This window comes from Myotis lucifugus, unplaced genomic scaffold (genome assembly GCF_000147115.1).
Source record: "Myotis lucifugus unplaced genomic scaffold, Myoluc2.0 scaffold_91, whole genome shotgun sequence".
Lineage (NCBI taxonomy): Eukaryota > Metazoa > Chordata > Mammalia > Chiroptera > Vespertilionidae > Myotis > Myotis lucifugus.
The window spans coordinates 1,600,892-1,627,258 of record NW_005871139.1 but is presented as its reverse complement, the minus strand read 5'-3'; the positions used below and the strand labels follow the sequence as shown (position 1 = coordinate 1,627,258).

The 26,367-nt window shown below is 43.5% G+C and overlaps 1 protein-coding gene across 1 annotated transcript; it reads right to left on the bottom strand.

The window, feature by feature from the left end:
- Window positions 1-220: 220 nt before the first annotated feature.
- Window positions 221-25,363, bottom strand: PCED1B (PC-esterase domain containing 1B). Its single transcript, XM_023756369.1, has 2 exons — window positions 25,239-25,363; window positions 221-1,794 (listed from the first exon to the last, which is right to left on the bottom strand). The coding sequence occupies exons 1-2, from the start codon at window positions 25,269-25,271 to the stop codon at window positions 436-438; spliced, it is 1,392 nt and encodes a 463-aa protein (XP_023612137.1). The 5' UTR covers window positions 25,272-25,363; the 3' UTR covers window positions 221-435.
- Between the last annotated feature and the right edge of the window lie 1,004 nt (window positions 25,364-26,367).

The following is a 26,367-nucleotide window of genomic DNA, read 5'->3' as shown; positions in this document are numbered from 1 at the left end:
TACCCAATCCATTTCATGGAAACAATCAGGATTATTTAGGCAAATTCACGTTGAGCAGTTTATTAAGATGCCATGACCATTCATTCAGCAGATATCCCCTTTGCTCTTACAAAGCTAATTGTTTAATGGAAGGAAGAGGCACCATTACATATCGACACACACAAAACCCACAACTACTTTTGTGAAACAACTTTTTAATTTCAATTTTGTGTTTACAAAAAGACAAAGAGAACAGAGGGTGGGGAGGCAGGAATAACACGTGGTCACCCCCAGAGCACGGAGGAAGGGGCCATAGCTAACAACTGGTAACAGCAAAGAACCAAAAGAAGCCCAATGTGGATCAACGGCTTCTGTTAACAAGATCAGTCAGTTTAGGCAACGGTCAGATGATCTGTCAAGTCCATGTCCGTGAGGAGGAAAAAGGCACAAGTCAGTCTAATGAGGCCTTGGCTCTGTGTAGCCTCGGGCTTGCCTCCTGTAAACTTTGGGCAGCTGTCTCCAGGGCATATAAGGGCCAGGAGGTAGACTCCGGGGAAAACCCCTATGAACCACAGGGGCCGGCTGCTGAAAATAGGGTGTGGGGAAGGGGGCACTTGGTGGCTGGGGGTCAAACACAAAGTCATTTCCTAAGTCAAATCCTGTCTGGGGAGAATGGAAATTGCTGAAGAAGAATTGACCAGACTGGAAAGGTTGGTCTGAGGAAAAATAGGTATCTTGGGGACAGAGCAAGACCTGGGGGTGCATGGCTGGGTGACAGGGAATGGGAAGAGGCGGTGAGGGCAGGAGTGGGGACAGGGGTGGGCGGGGAGCTGGGAGTGGCAGCAGGGGGCTGTGCCTGGGAGGAGGCAACGATGCGGGTGGGGGTAAGGCCCTTAGGTTTCTGCTGCTCTGGGACTGCCTTTCAAGTCTCTGTTTAGATCTGCCCCTTGCAGGGTCACACTTGAGCCACTGGCCCACTGGTGGGCGGTGAGGCAGCTCCACACCCCAAGCGTCGGCCACATGGGCCAGCAGCAGCTGGGAGAGGCGTCGGTGCGCGAGATGGTTCCAATGTACCCCGTCTCCGTGCCGGTGCATCTCCGCGTGGCGGAAGTGGAAATGCAAGTCCAACACATCTAAATTGTGGTTCTTCGCCTCGACATAGCTGTAGAAGTTGGCTTCGATCACCTTTTTAATCCGGGCAGAGGAAACGGCCGGCTGCTCTTCCGGGAGGAAGCCCCCAGTGACCTTCCTGCCCAGGGGCATGGCCGTGTTCCACACCAGGAGGCATGACTTTGGCAGCACCTGGCCCAGGTGCCGGAACAGGTTGTCCAGGTTCGCCCGGTAGCTGCTAAAGCAATCCGGCCCATACCTGGAGATGTCCCAGAGACAGGAGTTCATGACGACCAGGTCCGGGGTGTGCTCGTGGGACCCCAGCTCTTCCAACACGGCCCGGACATACTCATTGTACACGCGTGTGAGGAAGTAGAAGCGCACCAGGTGGTGGCCGGTGCAGAACTCGCGGACCTCGCGGTAGTCGGTGCTGTTGGTCATGATATCCTTCTTGCCTCCTTCCACCAGCTTGTCCTGTTCGAAGCTCAGCTCCCCCTTGACCTTGAGCTGGTCGAAAGTGAGCAGGCAATCCTTCTGCAGCAGGAGCACCAGGTCCTTGTACACGGACCTCTGGATGGAGTCTCCCAGGATGACGACGAACTTGTTGTGGAGCAGCTGCTGCACTTCAGAGGACTGCAGCTGGGCCATGATGCCCAGGTCCCGGGGCCCAGCTCCTTTCTTGCACGCGGGTGGGTCTGCAGAGAGCTAGGACAGAAGGAGAGAGCAGCTGGGAGGAACCCACCTTGGGCAGGCCCTCTGTGTGGGTAGGACTGGGGCCAGGAATGAAGTCTTGGCCTGGGAAACCCACAGGGTGGAACTCCACCACCTTAAGGCTGGGACTCCACCACCTTAAGGCTGGGAGTGGGGAGAGAGAGCAAGAAAGGAGCCTGGAGCCAGAAGCCCTGCTGGGCCTGGCTGAGGCTTGGGACTTGACCTCTGAACTGCCTGTGGCTGTTTAAAGGACCCGGTTCCACCTAGACAGGAGGGGCCAACTCGCCCCGCACTCCCCCCTGCTGGAGGTGCAAACTGCCACTGGGAAGGCAGCCCAGATGTCTGACAACTGGAGAATGGATAAGCAAACCGCAGCTGCTAAATAATGAGTGTGAGTAAGCAAGAACATGGAGAATGTGTGTGATATGTTGAGGAATTTACAGACCACGTGTGCCCCACATCACTGAAACTGTAGGAAACAGATACGCATAGATAACATTGAAAGAAAGTATGCAAAACATTTTAAATAATAGGATTACAGAGGAATTGCCTTCCCCTTTTGAAAACATACTTTAGTGACTTTAAAAGAATTCAATGGAATGCAACAGAAAATAAGAGTACATGTGCCAATAGGTCTTATACAAAAGAGATAACATTGGAAAGAATGTTTCCGCTGCAATATTCTTTGCTTTCCATTTGAAGAGCGAATATGCCACCCCCAAACATGACAGTATGTCATAAGGATGATTTTGAGCTGAAGGCAACAAGAATCAACAGACACAAGAAGAGTTCGCTGCACTCACCTTATCTGCCTAAAAGCAGTGTATAAATTCCCCTTTGAGGAAGGTGCCCCTCCCCCACCCAGAGAGAAGAGCGAAGAAAGAAGGCCGGGTGTGGTTTCTCCATATATTTCCTAGTGTCAGAAATATGCCCGATTTATCTTCATAGAAAAGGAACAGCATGTGGCCAGGTGGCTGCTGCTCAATTTCCCCGGAGCAAACAGGATGTGGGGGTGGGGAGAGAGGATGATAGCACGAGTCCCAGAGGCGACTAGAGAAGGCCCCAGCCCATTTTTTTAAGATAACCCAATGGGAGACGGCAATCCCTAGGCGACCTATTAGGAAATAGGTGATCAAATAGTCCTCAGCCAATGAGGAACTGGAGGAGGGTCCAAATAAATAGGCAATGGTCCTTGCCCTACATGTGATCCTGTAAAATGGGCGCCTGCTCTTGAGAGTGTTATTAAAAATCTCATCTTCGCCATGCTTCTGTTTCCTAGTCCATCACCTGAAATGTGGACAGGTGAGCCATTTCTCACACTAGTCATCATCCCCTGAAGCCCAAGCCCTTTTTCCTTGGTTAAAATGGTCTATAAGCCCCTGAATTTAACTGCTTCTTTGAGTTTCACTTCTTTTCTATGAACTCTGGTGCACGTAAATATGAATAAAAACGGTGTGCCTTTTCTCCTGCTAACCTGTCTTTTGTTAGCTTAATCACAGGGCCCCGGAAATTCAACCTCAGAGGTAGAGGAAGTTTTTCCTCCCCAGCACGTTGAATAAAATGTTAAAAGTTGTGAAATTCATCTTCAGAACTTTGGATGAAGTTTATTTCACGCTGCCATTTACAACCATATCTACTAATGAATAAAAGGTAGAAACACAGATCAATAATACTAACAACTCTCAGGTGGGGAGGGAGATGGAACCCAGTGCATCACCCACTCACACAGAACCTGTTAAAACCCACCGTAGGCGGTATTTGTAGGCTTTTATGCATTAGCAAACATTTTAATAGGTGTGGGTGGATAGCTATTATTAAATGGCACATTTGGTTTTTAAAAGCTATACTATTCGCGGTTTTAAATGGGTACAAGTACAAAAATAAAACCACGAATATGGGGAGAACATAAGAGTTGCCCTAAGACAACAGTTGAAAATAGTGGCTTAATTTCCCCCAAAGAATCTCCATTCAAATGTTTTCTAACAAACAAACACACAAACAAACAAAAAAACACTTAAAAATAGGATTTGGCTTATTGTGGTGCAACAAAAAAACGTAAAGCAAACTCCAAATCCCTCGGGGGCTTAGGCATGTTCATTTGTTTACAATCACTTATTCATCCAACTCACTTATTATTAAGCTCCTACTAAATGCACCACACGTAACTGTAACACTTAGAGGAGAGAGCTAGTGCCGTCCTTCTCGAGCTGATTAGACATATTCATTGGTAACTGTAACACTTAGAGGAGAGAGCTAGTGCCGTCCTTCTCGAGCTGATTAGACATATTCATTGGTAACTGTAACACTTAGAGGAGAGAGCTAAGTGCCATGAAAACAGCATGAACGGGTGCCGTGAACTTTCAGGGGTCTTTGCGAACAGGGCTCCCAAGCCACCCAGCTTTGGACTGGCACTCTGGTCACAGTCTGCGCCTAGTCCCCTAGGGGATGGAACATCAGCCCCAGCCATTAGAGTTCTCTTCCCAAGGTTGGCAGATCTGATAACCTAGTGACTAGGTCCTCGTCTGTCTCCTTCAGTGCTGTTTTGCTTGTATGGTCTAATGCAGTGGTTCTCAACCTTCCTAGTGCCGCGACCCTTTAATACAGTTCCTCATGTGGTGGTGACCCCCAACCATAAAATTATTTTCGTTGCTACTTCATAACTGTAATTTTGCTACTGTTCTGAATCGTAATGTATTTTCATTGTTACAAATTGAACATAATTAAAGCATAGTGATTAATCACAAAAACAATATGTAGTTATATATGTGTTTTCTGATGATCTTAGGCGACCCCTGTGAAAGGGTCATTCGACGACCCCCAAAGGGGTCGCGACCCACAGGTTGAGAACCGCTAGACTCTAATGCAGCCGTGGGCAAACTACGGCCCGCGGGCCGGATCCGGCCCGTTTGAAATGAATAAAACTAAAAAAAAAAAAGACCGTACCATTTTATGTAATGATGTTTACTTTGAATTTATATTAGTTCACACAAACACTCCATCCATGCTTTTGTTCCGGCCCTCCGGTCCAGTTTAAGAACCCATTGTGGCCCTCGAGTCAAAAAGTTTGCCCACCCCTGGTCTAATGGATTCTTTCTCAGGATGTGAAGAGCCTTAGACTTACTTGGACTCACAGATGTGAGTCAAATCCACTACTTTAAAAAGCAGTGGGAAATCGTATAGTGGTGAAGAGCACTGTTTTTGAAGCCAAGCTCTCTAGGTTTCAATCCCAACTCTTCTATTTGCTGGCTCTAACCTTAGGCAAGTTACTTAGCCCTTTTCTGCCTTAATTTTCCCAGTTTTTAGTACCCACTTCATAGATCTGATGTGAGGATTAAACGTAGTGTTTAGAACAATGCCTGACAAGTAGTAAGCATCGATAAGAGTTACTATTATTACTGAGAAAGTTTCAGAACACCAGGTTAACCATCTGTAAAAAGGGGATTATAGTTTTTCTGCTGCATGTCTAGCAGGGTTCTGTAAAGGTCAAATGAGAAGATGCATAAAACAAAATTAATGGATGTTAAGTACTTTACAAATGTTATCCTATTTATAAGATAACTCTTAGTATTCACCTTTTATAGGGAACCTTTTATAGGGAAGGATATGGATGTGATGTGATGGAGCTAAGACTTAAATCTGTCTCAGTAGGAGACCTCCTTTTGATCAGAACCCCCCGCAGGTCAGTCCGAACGCTAAAGCTTGGCTCACATCAGGGGGATGAGATAGGAGAAGGGTCTTTTGATGTGGCTCCATGCATAGGCAGGCAACCATTTACTCTGCCAGCTCAGGAGAGATCGTCCATGTGTACTTAGCTGTGTGTGTGTTGGGGGAGGGCAAGGGGAGTGAGGGTGGAAGTAGGGTAGGGAGTGTAAATAAGGCCAGAGTGGCTCAGTGGTTGAGCATCGACCTATGAACCAGGAGGTCACGGTTCAATCCCGGTCAGGGCACATGCCCAGGTTGTGGGCTTGATCTCCAGTGTGGGGCATGCAGGAGACAGCCGATCAATAATTTTCTTTCATCACTGATGTTTCTAGCACTCTCTCCTTCTCCCTTCCTCTCTGGAATCAATAAAAATATATATATTTTTTAAATGTATATTTTTCTCATCCCATACTATAATTGCGAACAAGAGACATGCAAAAATGAAAAGATCTGGATTTTAGAATAACCCTAGCAAAATTCTACAGACTCCTGGGCTGCTCTGTATCCTGAGCAGGGAACGTAACCCACCCAGATGCTGCTCCAAGGGCTCAGAGCCAAAAATCAGGCAGAAATGCCCATCTAAGAATGTATTGTTTTTCTGCAGTGGAACATGCAGATAGGACTGTAGAAAAGAAGGGGAGGGGAAATGACTGGGAAGAAGCATTCCAGTTAGAAGCCAAAAACTAAAAGGAAATTCATGAAATTCTTGATAAGAGTGTCACAACTGGAACAGGATTAACAAATCAGACACCCGCAGGAACACTGTTGTGGGGAAGAATCCTTTCAGCTAAGAAGCCAAACATTAAAAACAAAACCAATCAAAAAAAGGAGGGGGGACTCTCTGAGGGGAAGGGGTGAAGTAGAGAATAATTTGGAGACCTAAATCCTCTCTCATCTTAAAAACAGTTGGTTACTTCCATTTTCAAAGCTCTACTTATAAAACTGAAACAAAAAAGAGATTTGAAAACAGATCAATGGTCTTTTTAGCCCAGGCTTCTTGCTTCAAATTTGCTAAACTCACTAATTAGTTTTGGTACCTTAGTTATAGATAAGAATGCCTCATGCATTCATTCATTCACTCAATAAGGATCACTGAGAACCAGATATTGTGCTAGGTGGAAGGAGTAGGTATAAAAATGCAGTCTCTTCACTCAAGAGGAGTGGTGTGAAAATGGACATGTAAAAATGTCAAAGAAGGGGCTAGTAGCTAAAATTGATGCACGCAAACGAAGCACCAAAGCCTGTAGGAAAGGTCAAGGGGGAGAGGGAAGGTATATCGATGATCATGGCAATCTCGGATTCCAATTTGAATGAAAACCAGTTTTTGAAGAGTTTCATGGTAATTCCTCAAGTCATAATTATCAGTAGTGCCATGATTTTCTGTTTTCAAAGTAAAATTTGGCTTTTGGATAAGGCTCTAACAGAAAAATGCATTAATAGTGGCTGCTAGCCCTAGCCGGCTTGGCTCAGTGGATAGGGTGTCAGCCTGCGGACTGAGGGGTCCCGGGGTCGGTTCCGGCCAAGGGCGCATGCCTAGGTTGCGGGCTCGGTCCCCAGTGTGGGGCGTGCAGTAGGCAGCCGATCCATGATTCTCTCTCATCATTGTTGTTTCTATCTCTCTCTCTCTTTCTCCCTTCCTCTCTGAAATCAATAAAGAAATATATTTTTTAAAAAATAGTGGCTGCTACTGTAATAAATTACATTCAAGTATCTTGCTTAGATTTCTGGGATAATTAATTTTTTAATTGCTTCATACGCCATGGCTTGTAAATTATTGACTATTGCTTTATAACTATTACAAACCAAACACATAGCATTTGTTTCCCATTAATCAATGTGTTGTAGAAATTAGGCTAATTTTTTTCTTTTCTTATTGATCTTTATTACAGGAAGAGTGACATTTAATAGGGCAGTAGCTTCAGAGACCCTGCAGCGAAGTCTTAAATCACAGAGGTAATCACCAACAATTAGGATGTTGTTTCAATTGGTTAGTTGTAGGAAGTACTTGTAACTAGTTTAGAGGTTTCTTGCATAGGACTAACCATCTTAATGAAGTATTATACTGGGAATATAAATAGTTCATTTCCTTCCAACTGCATTTTTGGTGATCAAATCAATACTTTGAACTCTCCAAGATTCCCTTAAATTGTACAGAATAGAAGACACAAATAAGAAAATAATTATTTTTCATTAACTTAACTCTACAACTTAGCTATGTCTTGGCATTTGCTCAGCTTTCTAAGTGGAAGTTAAACTTGTCAAACATTAAATTGCATGTCATATTGTAATAGTAATAATTTTCTATTTATAAGTTTGTAATTTTAGGATGAACTCTCAGAGTGACATATTAAGGGTGAGACTTGACCACTTAGGTAGCCACCTCCCTGTGTGTGTGTGTGTGTGTGTGTGACATAGATAAGACTTACCCTTCGTAACACCCCTGAGGATGACGTGTGTAACTGACACCCACCTTGTGCTTTGATTAACACCCATGCAGTGACAGACATATAAAGTTTTCAGAAGAAAAAAGTAGCGAACAATTCAAACTGCTCTTTGGGAAAGCTTAATGAATGGCCTGTGGGTTGGGGGTTGATTTGGGGCAAGTAGGCTAATATTCACTCCTCTGTATAACCTGAAAATGGGAGAAATAATTCAGGCCTACTATTTTAAAAAGTGGTTTTAGGAGCAAATTTTTAAAAATACATAAAAGTACTGAGAGATACCATGTTAAATAATGCAACAGGAAAACTTTCCAAAAGCCATTGGAAAGACAGATTTCAATCCTCTACCCTCAATAACCTCATCTCTAAAACAGGTTTCAGTTCTTCAGCCCATTAAGTAATTCAGCAAAAATTTGGAGAACACCTGTGTCTATCTGTGGTTGCCACAGTTGTCATTCTGCAAATCTGACCCACACCTCCAACAACTATCATGGTTCCTCTACCCCACCCCTAAGTTACCCAGTCCTACCCCAGCGTAAGGCCCATATTTCTATGTTGGCTGTTGAGTCGGTCCTCAAGCACATCTAAAATCTCAGATATAGCCCTGCCAGTGTGGCTCAGTGGCTGAGGTTCAACCTATGAACCAGGAGGTCATGGTTCAATTCCCGGTTGGGTTTCGGGCTCGATCCCCAGTGGGGGGCATGCAGGAGGCAGCCAATCAATGATTCTCTCATCATTGATGTTTCTATCACTTCCTTTCCCTTCCTCTCTGAAATCAATAAAAATATATTTAAAATATCAGATATATATGACATAAATGGACAATTGAAACTGCAGCAGTGATCTTCAAACTGGGCTCCATGTAACCACCAGTGTTTCTTGTAGAGGCAGGAATCATGGACATATTCAATTTGTATCCCCCTATCAGGCTACAGTTTTAAACTTTTAACCCTTTTGCAATAAAAAAAATCAACAGAAGAATTGTATACACTTTAAGAGTCTAAAAACCCTCAAGGCAATATATTGTTCCCACAGTAATAGTCTAATACAAAAGTTTCGCCTAGACTAGGTAGCTCAGTGTGTCGTCCTGATACACCAAGGCTGCAGGACTGGCCCCGTCAGGGCACATATAAGAATCAACCAATGAATGCATAAATAAGTGAAACAACAACTCACTGTTGCTCTTTCTCTCTCATTCAAATCAATCTATAATTCTTTAAAATGTCCTATGGACTATAGAAATAAAAGCAGGAGGCATCCTTTATGAATGAAGTGGGTTCATGAGACCTCGTATGCGAGTAACTTCTATAAAAACAAAAGATAAAACTATGCATTCTTGAATCAAATAGCCCCATTAAAAAAAACTTCTAACAAAAGGATTTCTTCCTTAAAATGAAAAAATCAAATCAATTCACATAAACAACATGATATCGGTCATGTACTGCTTATGACCAGGGGTCCTCAAACTTTTTAAACGGGGGGCCAGTTCACTGTCCCTCAGACCGTTGGAGGGCCGGACTATAGTTTAAAAAAAACACTATGAACAAATTCCTATGCACACTGCACATATCTTATTTTGAAGTTAAAAAACAAAACGGGAACAAATACAATATTTGTATTTGCATGTGACCCGCGGGCCGTAGTTTGAGGACCCCTGGCTTATGACAAACGTCCAGATTATGGTCTAAACCAGCGGTTCTCAACCTGTGGGTCGCGACCCCTTTGGGGGTCGAACGACTCTTTCACAGGGGTCACCTAAGACCATCGGAAAACACATATATAATTACATATTGTTTTTGTGATTAATCACTATGCTTTAATTATATTCAATTTGTAACAATGAAATTGGGGGTCACCACAACATGAGGAACTGTATTAAAGGGTCGCGGCATTAGGAAGGTTGAGAACCACTGGTCTAAACCATTAATGAAACTACATTTGCTAACTTCCTTCCTATGACTCGGTAACACAAATGTTAGAGAATAGGCAATGCCCTGGCTTTCGCTTCCAGGAAACACTGGAGTCAGGCTTGAACTCTGGCCCTGAACAGCTGTGTGCTCTTTGGTTGGCTGCCCAACGTTCTGAGCCAGTTTTCGTTGGCATCAAACAGGAGTATTATCACCAACCTCACTGACAAATAGTGAAGATGAAAAGAGGTCACGGCAATGTCTATCGGGGGCCTAAGGACAGGCCCTGCCGTGGGTTCAACACCGTGAAACCTCGGCCACAGGAACCGCTCCCGGCTGGGACTCGAGAGAGGAAACCCGAGTCTACAGACAGCAAGCACCTCGCTTTGTTCCCTCCCCCCAACCGTCCTCCCTCCCGCAGAAGCAGAGTGGTACCTCCTCAGACGGAGCGGGAATCCTCGCTCAGGTGGCCGTCCTCAGACCTCCTCGGGAACTGCTCCCGGATGTCCCTGGAGAGGGGGTAGTTATGCATTCCACTCCTTCAGGCTCCTCAGCCTGGCTCCTGCCGGCAGCATTAGATACATTCCAGTATCTTTCTTCAAGAAAGGAAACTTCTTGGACTCCACCTCCAGGACAGTCCTATCTTTGGCCTCCCCTTCAAGGTCACTGCTTACTTAAAAGAGTAGTTTGCATTGGCTGCCTCCTGGGTCCTCACCTCCCACTCGCTCTTTTTTTATTATTATTATTACTTTAATTTGGCTTCCAAGTCCATCAAACCAAAGAGATGTTTGTCAGTAAGTCACCACTGATTTCCTTGTTGCTCCTTTCAATGGCCATTTCTTGGTCCTTGTCGAATCCGCAGCATTCACAGCTCCAGGGGCTGGACCACCGGCGATCACGGCCCTCAGAAAAACTGCTGGAGAGTCTGCCACCCTCCTCTCCTCGCCCACTTTCCCGGATCCTCCGTGACTTCTCTTTCTCCAGCAATTCCCCAAACGTTGGTCTTTCTCAAGGCCCAGTGTTCGACTTCTTCCTTCTTTCCATCAGCATTCTTTCCCTCGGTAAATTCACCCACTTTCCTGGCACCCATCCATAAGGTGGCCACACATCCCAGGTGGCCCCAAACGGTTCTGGTTTAGCCTAGTTTCCCCAGCATAATAGATACCGTCCCCCCACCCCTCCACCCCACATCCCAGTTTAGATGCAAACAAAATATGTGGTCCCCTTATCTATTACCATTCGTATGCAGATGGCTCCGACTGGAGGCCATAAAGCAGTGCGGCTGAGGGGTGGGCCCTGCAGCCAGCCCCCGGGGTTTCTATCCGGCTCCACTAGTCACCAGCCGCTGGGCCCCTGGGCGGGTTAAGCACTTCAGATTCCTCCTCCACAAAATGGGAACCACCCTAGGGATTTCTCAAGAGGTGAGGGTTAAATGAACAGATCTAAAATCACCAGCATGAGGTCTGCCACATTTTTAAGTGTTCAATAAATTTAGCTAGCCAGGACATGTCTCCTGAGTTCCAGACATACCCAGGTAAGTGCAATAAAGTTCCAAGGAGGTGGGGGGGAGGGCCGGGAGTAGGCCAGTGTGTGTGGGCCTCTTATCACTTTTAAATGCTCTAGACGCCCATTTATCGTCCCAACAAACTGTGGCTGAATTCCTAAGATATTTCTCTTGTGATCTTTGAATGCTCTTCCTAAGGGTAAGTATCAGTCCTCGGTGGGAATGGTGGCAGCATTTTCTTGCTCGGCATTTTCAGAGAGCTGCTGTGTAATTTATGCTTGAAACATTGGCTATAAGTTAGTGGAAATGAATTCTGCTTCTGAACTGCTGAAATGGAGTCATTTTTATTTTTCACGACTGTGGCTGTTTCCACTATTCCAAAAACGTCAAAACGATATTGAATAATAGCCTGGATAGAGAGCAGTGCAACAATTTCTTGACAATAAAAAAATAAGACATAATTCTTGAAAATACACTTGAGGAAGGAGGATGGTGTGATGTATTTGGGGGAAGCTGAGCACAGCGAACAATTTCACCTCTTAGATTTTATGATTAACTTTTTTACTTTCTGCAAGTTACTCTTAATCCTTAAGAAAGGGTCTTAGTTTGATTGAAATACTTTCTAAAATGGCATTTCTATTTTATATGTGTTTTCAAATTTCCTATCTTCACTTTCATTGACAGGCGAACATAGCTTCAGTGGGTTGCATGTGTAAACTTTGTGTTTTAACCTAAGCTATGATCCTTCTGCGCATCTTCCCAAAGCAGCGGTTCTCAACCTGTGGGTCGCCAACCTGTGGGTCCCGACCCCTTTGGGGGTCGAACGACCCTTTCACAGGGGTCGCCTAAGACCATCAGAAAACACATATATAATTACATATTGTTTTTGTGATTAATTACTATGCTTTAATTATGTTCAATTTGTAACAATGAAAATACATCCTGCATATCAGCTATTTACATTACGATTCATAACAGTAGCAAAATTACAGTTATGAAGTAGCAACGAAAATAATTTTATGGTTGGGGGGTCACCACCACATGAGGAACTGTATTAAAGGGTCGCGGCATTAGGAAGGTTGAGAACCACTGCCCCAAAGCCTGTGGGTGAATTAGAGAGCTGTGTACTCTCAGAGGGCTTTTTCTTTTTTTCTTTTTCCTTTTTTAGGACATTTCATCACAAACTTTATTTATTCCCATAAAGTTAACAAGCCTTTCAGCTTGATTTTTACTGTCAGTGAACATGTATGATCAGACTACAACTTAATAACTTACCTATTGCTTGCCTTGTATAGCAAAGTTCTTCAATAAACCAAGCTGACTTTTTATGATAATCCATTCGGCATATGAAGTTCTTTTGCAAATGACATAGAATGCCAGGGGGGTGTGGAACCTGTGATTGTTAGTGTTGTATTTTTATTTTATGTTTTTCAGAATAAGTTGGGCTTTTTCTCATCGCTTCATGCTGCTCTGCCACTCAGCGTTGAATGTTCCCTGTCCCCCCTCCTCGACTGAACTTCTGCTCTTTCTTTAAGACCCAGTTTAAAGTGCAGTTCTGTCTGCGAGCCCTCCCTGTCTTCCCAGACAGAAACATCTCTCGTCCTCTGACAGATGCCTCTGTTTAGCACGTGGTTCCGTTTTGTACTATTTTTAAATGCTCATTTGCCTTTCTACCCCCCTCTGAGTCGTGGGTTTCACCCATCCTTGTGCCACTCACAGCTCGGTGTTTTATGCAGAGTAGTTAGCATTCATTCATTGAGCATTTACTCTGACCCAGGCCTATTTTATTCTCACAAACTGATGAGGTGGGAGCTGTTACTGTCTTCATGTTAGGGATGAGTAAACTGAGGCCCGGAGAGGTTATGTACAGACCCCAAGGTTGTTCAGCTAGTGAAAGGCAGGGCTAGTCTGACTGTGAATCTTCTGATTAGGTAGGTAGGCTTAAGGTTTGGTTTTGTTTCTTTAGGAGGAAATATGGCTCCAGAGCCTGAGCTTTTAACCTTCGCTATAAATGTTTGTTGATATTTTGAGGGGGGAAAAATAGTCTTATCTAGAAAAAAATATTTGCATGCTGTTTTCCTTTTTATTCTCTGTTGAGAAACAAAACAAAGCAAAGCAATGTTTTGTGCCCAGCTTTAACTGTTTTCCCTGAGAAAGCAGAGCAGGTATGAAGTCAGCTGAGGGCCATTTTTATCCCTCTGACAGCTCATTTCTTTCTATTCATGCGCCAATGGGAAGCTCAGTCACTGCCCTAAAGTCATATTTGTATGCTTATGCTGACTACTATAGATTCTAATCAGCAGTTAAATAAAGAGTCCCATGGTTGAAAAGGAAGAGTGATGTTGGAGCTAATAATGACTCAGTTGCTTTCAGCTGATGTACAGGTTGGATTCTGAAAATTCTGTCTCCAGGAATGGCCGCAAAGGCCATTTAACCAGTGAGCATTAGGCTGAGTCAGCAGGCTGGGGTTCCTGCCACCTCTGCAGCTCAAGTCACCTCTGTTTACATCCCTAAATGAGAGAGATGATCCTTATGCTCCTCTAAGGACATTACACAAAAGAGCTTTTAAAATGGATATTTTATTGTTGTTACTATTAACAATGTAGTATCTGAATACTAAGTGTAATAGTGTTTCTATGGGGAAATAATTTTTTCTTTTATTTATTTTATTATTGTTTTTTAAGCCTCATCTGATATGTTTAGAAACACACAGAAAAAGAGAGAGAGAGAGAGAAAGAGAGAGAGAGAGAGAGAGATGCCAGTCGGTTGCCTCCTGTACACACCTCGACCAGGAATTGAACTCACAACCTAGGAATGTGCCCCGACCTGGAATTGAACCCGCAACACTGGGTGCATGGGACAACACTCCAACCAACTTAGCAACCCGACCAGGGCTTTTTTTTTTTTTTTTTTAAGTTTTTGAGTTTAAAATTGGGATTTTAAGAGCCAGTCTCTGTCTGCCTAGCTCCTTGCGCATACTGTTTCTAAGAAGGATCTGGAAGATGTGGGTTCCCACTGCTGTGTGTGTTAGCAGCGTGACTGAGGACGTCCCCAGTTTCAAGCCCTGGGACTGGGAACAGGAGGAGGGACAAGGTCCAGGAGGTGCGGAAGCAGACAGAACAAGAGTCTATGCTGGGGAAATAATGCAAGGAACTAACTTCAGACACTAGGCTTTTCCCAAGTCCTGTTTCTTCCCTTCAGCACTGCCCTACTGAAGGGTGAACTGTGGAAACCAAAGGAAATGGTACCTCTACAAATGTTAATTATGGTTTTTCTGAGCCTCTTTAGTACTATTGGGGGGATGGGATTAAGTAGTTAAGGGAGATTGCCAGTAAATGAGGTATTTAACTTATTACTTAGTAACACTAATTTAACTTGTTATTTGGTAATTATTTAGTACCCACTCCAGCAGTATGTTACATGTTTCACCCGCTTACCTATCTATTCCTCTTAAGAATCCTGTGAAATTGGTACTTATCCCGCCTCCATTTTACACACTCAGAAATGAAGTTTGGCAGATTGAGTCATCTGCCCAAGGTCATCCATTTTCTCAAAAGCAGAGCTGGGAGTCAAAACTGATGCCAAGCCCTTGTGGTCAACCACAACATAGACGATAGCATGTACACCAGACGCTGCACATCCTTTCCTGCTCACAGCCTGCTGCTTCCTCTCACTGTACATTTTTAGAGATTTACTAGTTTGCTATCAATCCTTCTTATTATGAAATAACAGTTGTCTCTGTAGGGCTGTTCAGTTAAGTGGAGGTGGGATGGAGTGGCTCGGATGGTGATTCCTTCCTACAGAAAGTACCCGAGAAATGAGAATGCCGACAAAGGTAAAAAGTACCTCTCAGTTGATTCTAGATCTCTTTCCTAGAGACTCCTTTCTCGGCTGTCCATCAGAGTACCGGGTTGGAGAGAGAGCTCCGAGCCTGGGCTACAAAGCAGACAAGTTCACCTCTGGGTGCTGCTACGAGCCGCAGGGGAAAGGATGCCATTTCCGGTGGCATCTGGGGCAAATGACCGGAGTCAGCATTTATTTTCTCGCATTAGGAAGTGGAAGCCTAATGACCGAAGTTTTAGACATTGGTAAATATGAAACACAAATTGGTTAGTAAGCCCAAAATACAGCATCTTCCTGGAATTTGACTCTAAACTTGTTTTCATTTCATATTTCTCAGTAGTTTGGGTGCAGCTTCTAAGGACTCTTTGTTGTTGTGGTTTTTTTTCTTGTTTTTTTTTTTTTTCCACAACTCAGACCCTTTGGTCTTATTACCCTAGCTTGTGTGGTCTGAAAAAATGACTAGAGTGGGCAAGGAGGGAAAGATGGTGGGGGGAAAGCAAGGGGAAGTGAGAAGAGAAATGGGGAAGTGATAGGAAGATGACTCCCTTTTCTAATTAAATTTTAATAGTAATAATCCTGTACTTTTGTGTGGTGCTCCTCCCAATGCCTTGTGGGTAGAAGAATAGCTCACTCCAAAGCTTCAGAACACTTTTCTGAGTCCTCCTCCTGTTCCATTTGAAACCAAGTGGTAACTGGAAGGGTGGGGGTGGGGGTGGGGCAGGAAGTGGTGTTCTGATTGATTAGATGTAGATCAGCTTGGAACTTTTGTTTTCTTTTTCTTTGAAAGGATATGCTTTGGATGAGGGGGATTATCACCTCCTCTGCAAATACCGAGATGAAAGAGGAAGAAACGTATTTTTAAAAAATGAGGAAATAAACCCTTAAAAAAGTTTTTCCGCAAGTAGTGAACCTTCTATAGGTGTTTTAAACACTTCAGGAAGCAGCATTTCTCCATTACTAGTACATGAAATGGCATAAAATAACAAACAAACAAGAGTAACAGATTCCAAAAACAGTCCTGAAATGCATGCCCTACATGCTTTGTTTGTCTTTTAATACTATGCTCTTTAGGGATCCCGGCCTATAAAGCAAACATAGTTGTCTTTTCTTGGGAAATGTCATTTTATTTTACTTCACTGATGCTCAATGTGTGGCTTAAAAATGAATTCCACACATTAAACATTGTTTTTATCCTCTCGCCAAAAGCCATAAATCAAGTTATTTTGCATTTTTTCATGAATTTTAATACAATCATTATTGTGTCTCAAGGCAGGGCTTCACCTAGAACCCATCTGATAACTTTAGTATTTTAAAATTTAGAGCATTCTATTACATAACTTTGAAATTTTGCCATTATTTGATTCTAGCATTTCTGTGAATTGCAAATCTTTCCAGGCCTTTAGATTCCAGGTAGTCTGTACATTGTGAGAATAAGAGAACAATCTAGGGGGGCAGGACTAAGATTTGCATAATCATTCACAAGGCCAGAGAAGGCAGGAGCTGGAATAATGCAAATGATCATCTTGATTACACAAGCTAAATTTAAAATAAAGTTGTTTAAGACCATGCTATGTATAATGTTCTACATTTTCCTACTTCCAAGAACTTACGCTACACGCAGACAGTTCTACTAAACTTACGCTACACGCAGACAGTCTACTATTGGTATTCTGGCTCCATATGTCCAAAGCTCAAGTGTGCTGGCTTCCTTTCTTATCCACCAAACGTGGCTTTTTCCTAAAGGGATGGTGAAAACTTATATATATATATATATATATATATATATATATATATGGCTAAAGTGACTTGCCAACTGGCCAGTAGGTATGATGCACACTGACCACTAGGGGGCAGATGCTCAACACAGGAGCTGCCGAGTGACAACAACTTTGCAGAGTGCCCTCTCGCACTCCAGGACCCCTTGGGAGACATGGGAGAGCCAGTTTCGGCCAGATCCCTGCAGGCCAGGCCCAGGGACCCTGCCTGCCGGAGGGACCCTGCTCACTCCTCAGACGCCCTTCGAGCCCCAGCGCCACCCCAGGTGCAGCCGGCTGGGGAAGGACCGAGAAGCTTGGCTCCAGAGCATGTCCAGCCCGTCTCATCCAGTCCTGCCCTGCCGGCCACCTTCTAATTAATTTCCTTTCAATGTGCACGAATCCGTGCACCAGGCCTCTAGTGTATGTATAATGTTCTACACTTACTTATAATGTGCTATCTCATAGCAGATCCCCCTTCATAAAATGAGGCGAGCTCTAATTGTTATCTTTCCTTTGCAGATGGTGAAACTGAGGCTCTCAGAAAGCTTCACGGAGCAGTGCAGGGACTTGGAGCCCTTCTGACCAGTGTCATCTTCCTTGCCCTCTCGGTGGGAGGCCAGACAGGGCCTACTGCCATTACGTCATTCTTAAATTATTTTGCTTAGTTTTAGAAGGCTTTTAATGCACATGGCACAAAACTTCAAAAGGTACAAGGGGTATGAATGAGAAGTACGCCCCCTTCCCTTTCTTGTTCCCTAATCCCTCATTTTTCCCCTCTAGAACAGCGGTTCTCAACCTGTGGGTCGCGACCCCTTTGGGGGTCGAACAACCCTTTCACAGGGGTCGCCTAAGACCATCGGAAAACACATATATAATTACATATTGTTTTTGTGATTAATCACTATGCTTTAATTATGTTCAATTTGTAACAATGAAATTGGGGTCACCACAACAGGAGGAACTGTATTAAAGGGTTGGGGCATTAGGAAGGTTGAGAACCACTGCTCTAGAAGCAATACAGTCATCGGCTTCTGGTCTACTCTACCAGAAATATTCTGTACGGATATTCAAAATTTCTCTGAAATATTTTATTCTCTCTTCCTTCCTTCATAAGAGTGACATCCTTCATAAGAATGAAAAGTGGTCTGATTCTGGATATATGTGGAAAGTAGAGGTGATAGGCTTTGCCTGGGAGAAGAGGTGGGTGTGAGGAAAGGAGAGGAGACAAGGCTAGCTAAGCTCTGGGGTTTTGAGCCTGAACAACAGGAAGGATGAAGTTGCCATTTACTTAGATGGGGAAAATTTGGGAGAAACAGGTTCGGGGAGTGGAGGTCAAGTGTTAGGTTTGGGGCTTGTTGCATGCGAGATGCCTTGGGCACATTCTGATCGAGATGTTGAATGGAGATTTGGATAGACAAGCCTGGAGCTGAGGGGAGAAGCTGGAGATATCAATTTGGTTTGGATGCTGTCACCAAAGGAGAAGGTGAAGCTAGAGCAGAAAGGAGTTCCGTGAATTGAGCCCCGGGGCCCTCCGGGTGGTGGAGGTCACGAAGGTGAGCAGGGGGCTGTAGAAAAGACAGAAGGGAGAAGGAGGAGTCAGTGAAACAGGAAGAAAACTAGGAGAATGTGAAGTTCCAGAAGCCAGAGGAAAAGGGGTTTCAAGGGAGGATGCACAGGAGGGATTGTCTGTGTCAGAGAGAGTTGATAGGTCAAGAAGGATGTTTGACCATTGCATCCTGTGAGACTTCGGTGCCCTTGTGGAGTGACGAGGACAAAGGCTGATCAGAATGGTTCAGAGAGGATGGGAGAATTGGAGATAATAATGCCCTCCAAGAGTTTTACTATGAAGAGAAGCAGAGAATGAGAAGTCAGCTGGAGGGCGCAGTGGGGTTAAGAAGGTTTTATTTTCTTTTAGGATGGGAACAATAATAGCATGTTTGTATGCTTATGGGAATGATTCAGTAAGTAGGGGAAACAGACATGCAGGAGGAATAGAGGGAAATTGCTGGAGAAGTGTCCTTGAGTTGGTGACAGGAGTGGGATCCAGTGCCCAACTGGTGGGGTTCACCTTGGATGGGAGCCAGGACAGCTCAAGCAGAGAAAATGGGGGAGACAGCACAGGAGCATAGTGCTGGTGTACGGGTAGGTGCAGAGGTGCGAGCTTGTGGGGGGTTTTCTGTTTTGTCTTTGTCGGTGAAATAGGCAAAAAGGTCAAGGTCACCAGCTGAGAGAGAACCTCGGGAAGGTGGGGTTAGAGGTTTGAGGAACAAGAAGAAGATAGGAAATAGTCGACTAGGAGGTGGGAGAGGCTGTAGTTACTGAGCAGCATGGAGACCCACTTAAAGCTGGGAGCCCTTATTTAATGGATGTTTGATTTTTCTCTAATCTGTTTCAGCCACATGGGTGCCAAACCAGAGTAGACAGAGATTACATTTACTCAGGATTGGGGTTTTACCTTTTGGTTTCTGTTAATGCATGTGACTAAGCCATTACAAATTTATAATTCATTTTAAGCCATAATTGATTTAAAACCAAACTCAGAAAAGCCAAATATTTTAATTAGATAGCAAAAAAATATTCTAACCACAAGGGCAAAAATAATGTTCCTTTAATATTAATAACCCTTTAATAGTTCCAGTCACAGATCAATTTAAACTTATCTTTAAAAGGGCCATTGTCATTTTATCCACATTTCCTATTTCAAGGAACACTTAATTTTCTTATGTTCTTGGAACAGAGTGCTTCAAGCGGGCCAGAAATCAGACCACTAAATATTTACTTTGTAAATAAACTTAGTTCAGCCACCTGGTGTGTGTTTGTGTTCTATGCCTGGCCACCTTAAGATGAAGGACCAAATTCAGCAAATCACAAAACAATATGTGTTTTACTTGCTTTTCTGACTTGAAACAGTTTACATATTTTTGATTCTTTCTCTTCTAAGCATTTGCCTTTAGCACTCTTAAGCACATATGAATGATTTGTTTCTATTGGAGCACAGAGACTTCTCTGATAGTATGGTAAGAATCTTGACACTCGGGACTAAAACTTCTAGCGAGTTCAGTTTAGTAACTGAACTACATTCTGAACTAAGTCAGTGCATGTACACTTTTGTGGTATTGAGCAGCAAGACTAGAGGTGTTGGGACTTGGGAGGTTATGGGTTAAGAAGAGCCAAATTGCCCTAGCTGGTTTGGCTCAGTGGATAGAGCATTGGCCTACGGACTGAAGGGTCCTGGGTTCGATTCCGGTCAAGGGCACATGCCCGAGTTGTGGGCTCGATCCCAAATAGGGGGCATGCAGGAGGCAGCCGATCAATGATTCTCTCTTATCATTGATGTTTCTATCTCTCTCTTTCCCTCTCCCTCTCTGAAATCAATAAATATATATATATATATATATATATATATATATATATATATATATAATTTTTTTTTTTAAAGAGCCAAATTGGTGATTTCACCAGGATGGATGGAATTCAAGAAGTGAATTTATAAAAGACCCCATTCTGTTAGACCTCTTAAACTTTTCTACAAACTTTTCTTAGAATTCTTATGTTTCATGCAAATTCTATATTCTGCTCCAGTTTAGCTTAGGGTTCAGAGCATGACCTTTGCAGGCAGAAAATTGAGTTCAGAGTCCCAATTTGCAACCCATGAGCTGTGTGGCTGGAAAAGTTACTTAATACTCTCTGGTCCAATTCCAGCTATGGACATTGAATATGCAAAGTACTAAGTAGAGTGTGATACATTTAATAAATGTTCAATTTCTTCTAGGAATTAGTATACTTACACCCATGCATTAGTAATATAAAATAATTACTAAATTATATTACTAATCTAGCAATGTAAAAATATACTTTAAATGGTTACCAATGCATAAAATGTAAACACTGAGAAGTACCTTGTTGGATGGGTACCACTTGGGACTGGTATGCTCCTATCCCTGCAGAAACAGGTTCTAAAAGTGAGAGGGGTGACAGATCATCCTTAGGCCAAGCTGAGGCCCAGGGATGTCAAGTGGCCACTCAAATCACACAGCCAAGCGAACAACTGAGCTTGGATCAAAAACCAGCCTCCTGAGTCCCATAGTCCCAGAGCCACAGTTCATGAGTTTCAAGGGGTGGGGTGAGGTGGGGAGGGTTATAGCCCCTTCACAAAGAATTTAATGCCCTGGGAGAATCTGGCCCTGAATTATTTAACAATGTCCCTCACCTCTGAATAATACTACTACATTTTATTAGAAGACTAAACCACTGGCTTAGTTTTCTAATTCCAGTTCTCTCTCTCCCCTTATTACCATCTTAACCATTTTTAAGTGTATGTTTAGTAGTGTTAAGTGTATTCACATTGTTCTGTACCATCTCTAGAACGTTTTCATCTTGCAGATCTGAAACTCTATCCATTAAACAATGACTCTTCCTTTGTCCCTCTCCCCAGCCCTTGGCAACCACTATTCTACTTGCTGTTTCTATGAATTGCCTATTTTAGATACCTAGAAGGAAATCATACAGTATTTGTCTTTCTGTGATTGGCTTATTCCACTTTACATATTGTTTCTTTTTTAAATATATTTTATTGATTTTTTTATAGAGAGGAAGGGAGAGGGATGGAGAATTAGAAACATCGATCAGCTGCCTCCTGCACACCCCCTACGGGGGATGTGCCCGCAACCAAGGCACACGCCCTTGACTGGAATCGAACCTGGGACCCTTCAGTCCACAGGCCAACACTCTATCCACTGGGCCAAACCAGTCAGGGCAACACATTGTTTTCAAGGTTCATCCATGTGGTAGTATGTGACAGAATTTTCTCCTTTTTAAAAAAAAGAGATAGAAAAAAAGAAACACAGATATATATATATATATATATATATATATATATATATATATATATATCTTGGCTTTTTTACCGAAGAGGGAGGGAGAAGGGAAGGAGAGTAGAAACATCGATGAGAGAGAAACATCAATCAGCTGCCTCCTGCACACCCCTTACTGGGGTTGTGCCCGCAACCAAGGTACATGCCCTTGACCAGAATCGAACCTGGGACCTTTTCAGTCCACAGGCCGACGGTCTATCCACTGAGCCAAACCGGTTAGGGCAGAATTTCCTCCTTTTTAAAGACTGGATATTATTCATTGTCCAGTTCTCTAAAATTCACCCAATTACCCCATTTATAAGAGCATAGCTTTGCCAAATGGAAGGCCAGTAGCTCTCAGATAGTCTATTTATGTTTGGTTTTACCAGTTAGTTGACTTAGCTATTTATTAATTGCAACACATTTTCCTTTCCTCAATCCAAGTTAGCATAAACTATGCAAATAAAAAACCCTTCATCCTAAAGCAGAAATATTCTAGGAGCATCATCTCTCTCCTAATCAGAGTCTGGCAAAGAATCTTCCCTTCCCTTTCACATTCATGATCTGCATTTTTAAAATTCCTCTTTAACATGCCTTATGTTTTTCTTCTCACTTTGTCATATTTGAAAGCACTATCCAAAACACTGTCAGTTTTTAAAATATGATATTTCCCCCCAAAAGCACGCTTGTAAGTGGCATTAGAAATTAAGTCTAACAGTGGTAACATTACTTTTTGCTAAAACCAAAATGCCAACCCTTCATGTATTTGCATGGTAGGATTATGGATAAAGTAATTTTCTTTATATTCAAAGCTATCTGTAACTCACTCATAGTACATGTATAAAGAATAAGTTCCCAAATTTTAAATAATTTTAATTGCTACATTCCTGAAATGAAGTTGCTTTGTCCAGGGGGGCAGAACCTGCTGAATGTGTTGGTGCATGCTGCTTTTCCTTCCTTGCTTCCTTAGATAAAACCTCACCGAGTGCCTCCACATGCCAGGCACAGTGCTGGCACCCAGAACCTGAGGTTGAGTGAGACAGGGTCTGTGCGTTTAGGAGCTCAGTCAGTGAGGGAAGATCACAGAAGCAGATGATGATAATTCAATGTTGGGAATCACTTCTATTTCTGAAAAGGGATTTTAAAAATTTTACTGAAAATAGCACTGTGAATGTGGCTTCTGGCCAGCCTTTTATCAGATGGATATTTCCTTTGTAAATATAGTGACTGACCCAAATTGCATCATTTATTTTTAAAATCTATTGTGCATCACTATTGAATTCTTCTGGTAAAATACCAGCTTTTAAAATATTTTTTCAAATTATTTACAAAGATGTTACCGGTTACTTCCTTGTTGCCTTCCTTTCCTTATTATATTTCATTGTTGAGTCTCTGAAAGACATTTAAATAAATGAAGGAGAACTATAAAAATTACTTTCACTGACTGATGTTTACCAGTTTAATTAAGCTATGACTGCACATCTTTGAATCATACGTCAGCATTCTATTTTCTTAGTCATGATTTTTTTAAGAGTTGCATAACTATGGACTCAGTCACCTTATATATTAGTATCAGGAAAAAGGCTGTGTTATTTTCCATGTATAGACTTATTCTTGGTGATGCGCGCTAGTTAAATCATGGAGTAGTTTTAACGTACATGACAAAATAGCTAAGCATAGAGAAATGTCTCTTTGCTGCTGATTGAATAAACCCTGTGACGATGCCAGCATCCAATCTACTCCTGGCTTCTCCTTTCAGTCAGGGAAGTCCCTCTCCACCCAATTGCTCCAGGACAGAGATTGCAGGATCATCTGTGACTCCTCCCTTCCCTTCATCCTCCGGGAGCCGAGTTGATTCTATCCTCCACACTCTCTGCTCAGTCCACTTCTCTTCCTGCAGCCTCTACTTCCACGCAGATGTGAAATCCCCCTGTGGCTTCCCAGTTCATCTTCCCACGTATGTTCTTTCCTTCTTCCACCCCGTGCTCAAACCCGCAGTCCTTGCTCTTTCTCAGATGCAGATCATCCAATTTCACTTCCCTTTCATAGGGGGAATTTAACCTGTTAAATCGTATCAAAATCCTCCTGAAGATACCAAACCTTCTGCCTTTTCTTAATCGGGCATATTAGCCAAATACACAGCATCACCCCAGTGAGGCCTGAAGATCCCAAATTGACAAGGCCCCCGGTTCCCTCGGATCACATTAATAAATAACGAACACTTACCGAGCACGCTGTCCTGAGCACTTTAAGTGTATTAACTCTTTTTACAACATCAGCTCTAATAATGATTGCTCTCTTTTATTGGGAGCCTCCTTCATGTTCCTGACATCTTATGGCTATTAGTTGTTACCTTTTAAACCACCCTGTAGGGTAGGTATTACTGTCTCCATGAGGAATATGAAATCAGGGATAGGGTTTCCAGAGGGTCGGGTTTGGCCCCCCGCCAGTCAGCTACGAAGTCGCTGGATCTAGATCCAGCCCACGCAGGTCAGCCTGCCCCTGCTCTGCCCATCCCCAACCCCCGGCACCGCACCGCCTCCTGGACAGGTGCCACTTCCGTGCCGTCAGTGGTGCCACAGAGAATGGTGATGTAAACGGAAGTGGAAACACTGGCAAAGTCGAGCAGGCTGTTTTGTTATTGGGCGGAGGGCCGCAAAGGCTGGCACCGAGATGAAAGCACCAAGCCCATCACCTACCCTGCCACTGCTTTGGTTGCAAGCATGCGTCTGGTGACAGCAGGCTCGTGAGTCCTTGGCATTTGGTGGATCGAGACCCTGGGGAAATTTCTTATACCTCATTTACTTAATATTTTATTCTGATTTGCTGACACTCCGCAGAGAAAAATACACCAACAGCAGAATGCGATATTATTCATAAAGCTAGCTCACAGTCTGAAGGAGAAACTTTCACAGAGCTTGATTAACCGCAGACTTACATTTCAGGAGGAAGTAGGCAAAGAAAAATCTGCAAGCCTTGCCTGTCATGTACTTAGTTAAAGAAAACTAGAGAAAGAGCTGATGATTTCTTTAAATGAAAAAGCTCCAAGTGAAAAAAAACCACACACACACTAAAAAACCAAAATGTTTTGTTAGAATAAATTCTCTCAGTGGATGTCTTTTAAGAATAGGGGACCCAGCCTGGCTGGCGTGGCTCAGTGGTTGAGTGTCGAGCCAAGAACCCAGAGGTCACCGGTTCGATTCCCGGTCAGGGCACATGCCTGGGCTGCAGGCTCGATCTCTGGTAGGAGGTGTGCAGGACGCAGCCGGCATTTCTCTCTCATCGATATTTCTATCTCTCTCCCTTCCTCTCTCTTTAAAAAAAATCAATAAAAACCTATTTTTTAAAAATGAATGCGGGACCCAGCTCATATGCCGGATGCAGGTTCTTTACCTTGCGGTTGTGTCTGATGAGGAGGAATGCATACTTACGTGTTTATGCAACGATGATTTCCTTATTGTCATGTCCCTTCATCGCTTAGTCCAGAGGAGGAAGGGAGAGAGTTCAGTGGAAATGCCCCACTGTCACCCGTGCTAAGAAGAGGAAGAGGTAGTTGGGAGCTCCTCTTGGCCACTTGCCGATCTGCTGGGTCATTCTTGTCCTATCGGGATAGAGACAGCACTTCCGTCAGCAGGCGGGGGAGGGAGGGCGGGGGGAGCGGGGGCGGCCTCACCAGCTGGAGGGCATGCCCCTGTGGCCTCAGACTGCTCTGTAGAGGTGGCTCAGGGCTTCCTCTTTCAGGAGCTAATTACATACAGGCTGCCAGCTCCCCACTTCATCTCATCCAATCCAACAGGCTTATTCAAACCCACACTGCTATGACACCGGTGGTTTATTTTACATATTTGAGCAAAGATTTAAACCACTTTAGCCCTCAGTCCGTCACCTTCAGGCCAAAGGCCTTTTATGTCTTGGTGCTTCAACTAGGGGGTGCCACCTAGGACCCAAAAAGGTTTTTCCCTGAAGGCCCTCAGCTAGAAACCACCAGGGTAACCATCTGCACCTTCTCAGAATGAGATCTTTGGTAATTATTTGCTAACATCCCATTCAAAGACCCTTCCAGCATGTTACTCCATTGCAATGAAGTTGGCTCCAGCTCCAGTTTTTCTGGGTGAGTCTGTCAAAGTCCCTCGCCATTCAGACACCCATCTGCTTATGGCATGAACCAACACTAGCTAAGCCATCCAGTCACCTGGGGGTGTTGGCCTTTGGGGGTGTACAGTGGAAGGTGGAGATAGAGCAGCATCCAGGACCACACTGAGATCTATTTCCTCCCTTTCCTTTCCAACATAAATGGTCCTTTAAAAATTCTAAGATTATTAAAATAAATTCATGTAAAGAAAGAGTGCAGAAAATTGAAATGAACTTTTGCCTTGTTTCCAGGAGGCTTAAGGAATTACCGAGGAGAGAGGAGGTAGAGCAAAAAACCCTAGGCCTCATGCCAACTATTGACAATATTAATATTTTTTTAGTATGGCTTTGTTTCTTTTTCTTTATTCTCCCTTTCCTTCTTTTTCATTAAAAATAAAAATAACTATTGGCTAAATTAGTTGATGATTA

Coding starts and splice junctions, on each gene's coding strand:
- PCED1B (XM_023756369.1), bottom strand. CDS start 25,271: ATGACAATAAGGAAATCATCGTTGCATAAACAC. Junction 1,795..25,238: donor AATCATCGTTGCATAAACAC/GTAAGTATGCAT, acceptor CTTCTGTCCTAG/CTCTCTGCAGACCCACCCGC.